The 1689-nt window shown below is 38.2% G+C and overlaps 1 protein-coding gene across 1 annotated transcript; it reads left to right on the forward strand.

Moving 5' to 3' along the window:
* Nucleotides 1-235: 235 nt before the first annotated feature.
* On the forward strand, nucleotides 236-1111 carry LOC113333888 (non-classical arabinogalactan protein 31-like). The gene is made up of 2 exons (XM_026580256.1): nucleotides 236-624; nucleotides 730-1111. Exons 1-2 carry the CDS (start codon nucleotides 297-299, stop codon nucleotides 1056-1058), a joined length of 657 nt encoding a protein of 218 aa, XP_026436041.1. The 5' UTR covers nucleotides 236-296; the 3' UTR covers nucleotides 1059-1111.
* Nucleotides 1112-1689: the final 578 nt, after the last annotated feature.

The following is a 1689-nucleotide window of genomic DNA, read 5'->3' on the forward strand; positions in this document are numbered from 1 at the left end:
AAAAAAAAAAAAAAAAAAAAAAAAAAAAAAAAAAAGTTAATCAATTTTTGTTTCCAATTAATCAGACGACTTCTGTAAATGGGGTGGCAAAGAAAAGCTTTCCTTTATCTATTAAATTTACCTGCAAAATTTTTAAATCAAATTTAATAAAAATCCCGCCGAGAATCCTGCCCAAAGACTACTATAAATCATTAACACGGGGCTTACTCATTTCAACATCTCTTAGTCTCTTCTTTCAAGTCAGTTTACATCTCATAGAGTACGGAAGGTAAGTTACTAGAACTAGGTAACACGAAATGGCTTTGTGTAAGGTTCTAGTTGCATTGGTGATTTTGGTTTCACTTAGTTCTACTGTTAGTTCACATTCTGTACCAAAACCACCGGTTTATGTCGCTCCCGCTTCTCCTCCTGTTTACTCCCCAGCACCCTCTCCCATTTATTCTCCCGCACCCTCCCCTGTTTACGCTCCAGTTCCTTCACCAGTTGCTGCCCCCCCAACTCCGGTTGCATCTCCACCAAAGTATGTCATAGAAAAGAAGTTTATTGCTGTTCAAGGTGTCGTTTACTGCAAGTCTTGCAAGTACACTGCATACAATACCCTTATGGAAGCTACAGCACTCCCTGGTTAGTTCACTACGTATTTGGAATTGATTTTGACTTTTGTGACGCAGACGCAAAAGTTGGTGACGAATTTTGTTTAAATTGCTTTCTGTTCGTTTGTATGTGTAGGTGCCACGGTGAAGATGGTATGTCTGACGTCGGCCAAGAAGAAAAATAAACCAGTCGTGTTGACTGCTGTCACGGACAAGAAGGGTTATTTCTTTATCCCACCATCAAAGAAGGTGAGCCATTTAGGTGCTCAAAAGAGGTGCAAAGTCTTCCTAGTTTCTCCACCAAAGAAGTCCAAATCCATGACTCCGACAAACATGTACGGTGGTTTAAGTGGGGCCTACCTGAGGCCTACCAAGCCATCTAAACCTCTTCCTTATGCTCTTTTCACTGTGGGTCCTTTTGCTTATGCACCGCCCCCATGCAAAAAATCCACAACCTTGTATTGAAAAATGGGTGATTTGTTAACAAGTCGCTCAATTTCTCTGTGTTTCTGTTATCCGCACCAGTCTACGTAGATTTCAAGTTATGCATGGTTATTTTTAGGGTTAGTCGAAGTTACGGTATTTTAGCTACTACCATTTCAAAGCTTATTGATGTGGTAGGAGGTGATATTGTACTGTAAGGAGTTGCTTTGAGGCTGATGTATCAATCCACCAAATAATAAACGAAATTTATGAAATTTTAAGTGCATTGTTATGCTTATGGATACTTTTCTTTCTTTTACTTTTGAAATAATGCTTGTTGTTCCATGGATTTTCTTGGTCGTCTGAACTTAAGTTATTCTTGAATTTTCTAAACTTAAGTTATTCTTGAAGCATGTACGATCAGAACCTACTGATCCCGATCCAACGATTCTTAGACTCTGCCACTTATCCTTGTCCGTGTTCATCGAAACAAGAAAAGCACACCAAAATAAAGTTTACATGTTGTAACAATATACTGCATCTTTGTACAATCTATTTGTGCACGTTCCTTACATCCTTATTTGTTGAATTTTTGGGAGATTTTACTTTTTTTTCTCGGAAAATTTGGGAGTTTAGGTTAACAATATATTGCAACTTTGTACAATCTATTGGT

The sequence above is a fragment of the Papaver somniferum genome, chromosome 1 (assembly GCF_003573695.1).
Source record: "Papaver somniferum cultivar HN1 chromosome 1, ASM357369v1, whole genome shotgun sequence".
In the NCBI taxonomy this organism is placed as follows: domain Eukaryota; kingdom Viridiplantae; phylum Streptophyta; class Magnoliopsida; order Ranunculales; family Papaveraceae; genus Papaver; species Papaver somniferum.